General features: G+C 36.5%; 1 protein-coding gene across 1 annotated transcript; it reads right to left on the reverse strand.

Moving 5' to 3' along the window:
- Positions 1-663: 663 nt before the first annotated feature.
- LOC107823179 (leucine-rich repeat receptor-like serine/threonine-protein kinase BAM1) lies at positions 664-1,071 on the reverse strand. The gene has a single exon (XM_016649777.2). It carries the CDS (start codon positions 1,069-1,071, stop codon positions 664-666), a length of 408 nt encoding a protein of 135 aa, XP_016505263.2.
- Positions 1,072-2,086: the final 1,015 nt, after the last annotated feature.

The raw sequence follows: 2,086 nt of genomic DNA on the forward strand, positions 1-2,086 counted from the left end.
TGTTGTACTTTAATTAAAAATGGTACTTTCTTTATCCAAATGATTTCTAAAAATAGCTTCGTCTTTTCTTGATGAGTTCCTAATTGGTTTAGAAGTTGTACTCCACTTTATATTATGTAAATCAGACTCCTTGAACATCTTAATTGCATTGGTTATGGACCCTATGAATTTAGTAACATGAGAACGTTGTTGTGTAAAGTGAGATAGAAATATGTGGGCACAAGGTGATGGGTGTGCTAAAAGTTTGGTAATTAAGGTTATGATTAGGGGTGTGCATTCGATTTATCGATTCGATTTTGACCCTTATCGATAATCACTTATTGATTATCGATTTGTACATTTGCTTATCGTTATCGTTTCAATAAGGTTTCGATTTGTTCGATTTTGATTTATCGATTTTTGGGGCTTATCGATTCGGTTATCGATTACACCAATAAGAAAATTTGCGGGATTCCACATAAAGTATATCGCTATAAACACACCTAATTAATATGGACAAAAAAAAGCTAAAATAAGACGAACACCATTTATAACATAAAAATTGTGTCAACAAGCACATGCAATGAAACTAAAGTAAGGGATGTCATATGAAGGCTTATATAAAATACCTGGAGCAATGTAACCATAAGAACCAGCAATGGCAGACATGCATTCTGATGTCCTTTAATCTTGCAAGAACTTAGCAAGTCCAAAATTAACAACATGCGCTTCAAAATTGGAGTCCAGAAGAATATTGTTTGATTTCACATCACGATGGAGGATCAAAGGAGAGCAATCGTGATGGAGATAGCAAAGACCCTTCGCGACCTCCACTACTATCTTATGCCTGGTATCCCAATTTAAATGACCGCCTTTCTTGCCATGAAGAATTTCCCTAAGGCTCCCATTAGGCATGTACTCATAGACCAATAGATTTGTCTCATGATTCGAGCAAAATCCTAATAACCTAACAATGTGCCTGTGTCTGATCCTCCCAAGAGTCTGTATCTCTGCATTGAACCCATGATCATGAGAGGAACCCCTGCTCATAGCCGGTAACCTTTTAACGGCAACATGTTCTCCATTCGGCATTACTCCCTTGTAGACTATACCAGCACCTCCTTTTCCAATTAAATACGAGAAAAGCGACGCTGAAGAATGGGTAGGGGAAATAATAGGGTTAGGGATTTAGCGTAAAGGAAAGGGTATTATAGAATAAGGGTATATTTGTCGGTTTATTGATAAACCGATAACCAAAGAGGAAAAAATCGAAATCGATAACTCGATAAGGAAAATTTTGAAATCGAAATTGATAAACCGATAATAAATAATCGATTCGATTTATCGATAAACCGATTCGAATGCACACCCCAAGTTATGATATGAGAGTTTGAGATGGCTGGAGATTGTGCATCAGAAACAATATGATTTATTGAGCTGACATTGCCTTCCTTGTTTGAGTACATTTTTACTTATCTGTGTTCCAGCTATGTTGGTGTTAATTTATTTGGTTATCTTTCGTTTCCACCCATGTTTCTCTTTATTGTTTCTACTGATTGTAGTTTGTTCTTTCCTTGCTGTTGATATTACTTTGTCATTTCTAGGTTGATAGTTTATTATCAAATCCTATTTAATTTATTTGGCCAGTAGGTATTTGGACTGTTCCTCGTCACTACCCCACCGAGGTTAGTCTTGATACTTACTGGGCACCGCCGTGGTATGCTCATACTACACTTCTGTATATTTTTGTATACAGATCCAGGTATTTGATCGGTAGTAGTTGTGCGGTTCATTGCATTGGAGACTCAAGGTAAACCTGCTACAACGTTCGCAGGCTTTGGAGTCACCTTCATTTGTACTTATTTCCATTCGTTCCTTTTGTTTTGGAACAGTGATGTATTTATTTTGTATAACTAGTCTTAGAAAGGCTTGTGACTTGTACCACCGGTTTTGGGAATTGTAATTTGTTCAGAGTAATTTAATTTAAAGTTAGTAAATATTAATTTTATTTCAGTTTATGTTAGGGTTACCTAGTTTAGAGACTAGGTGCCATCATGACTCATTCGGAGGGATTTTTGGGTCGTGACATGCATAGTTGGGCGTGATC

The sequence above is a fragment of the Nicotiana tabacum genome, chromosome 22 (genome assembly GCF_000715075.1).
Source record: "Nicotiana tabacum cultivar K326 chromosome 22, ASM71507v2, whole genome shotgun sequence".
Classification (NCBI taxonomy): Eukaryota; Viridiplantae; Streptophyta; class Magnoliopsida; order Solanales; family Solanaceae; genus Nicotiana; species Nicotiana tabacum.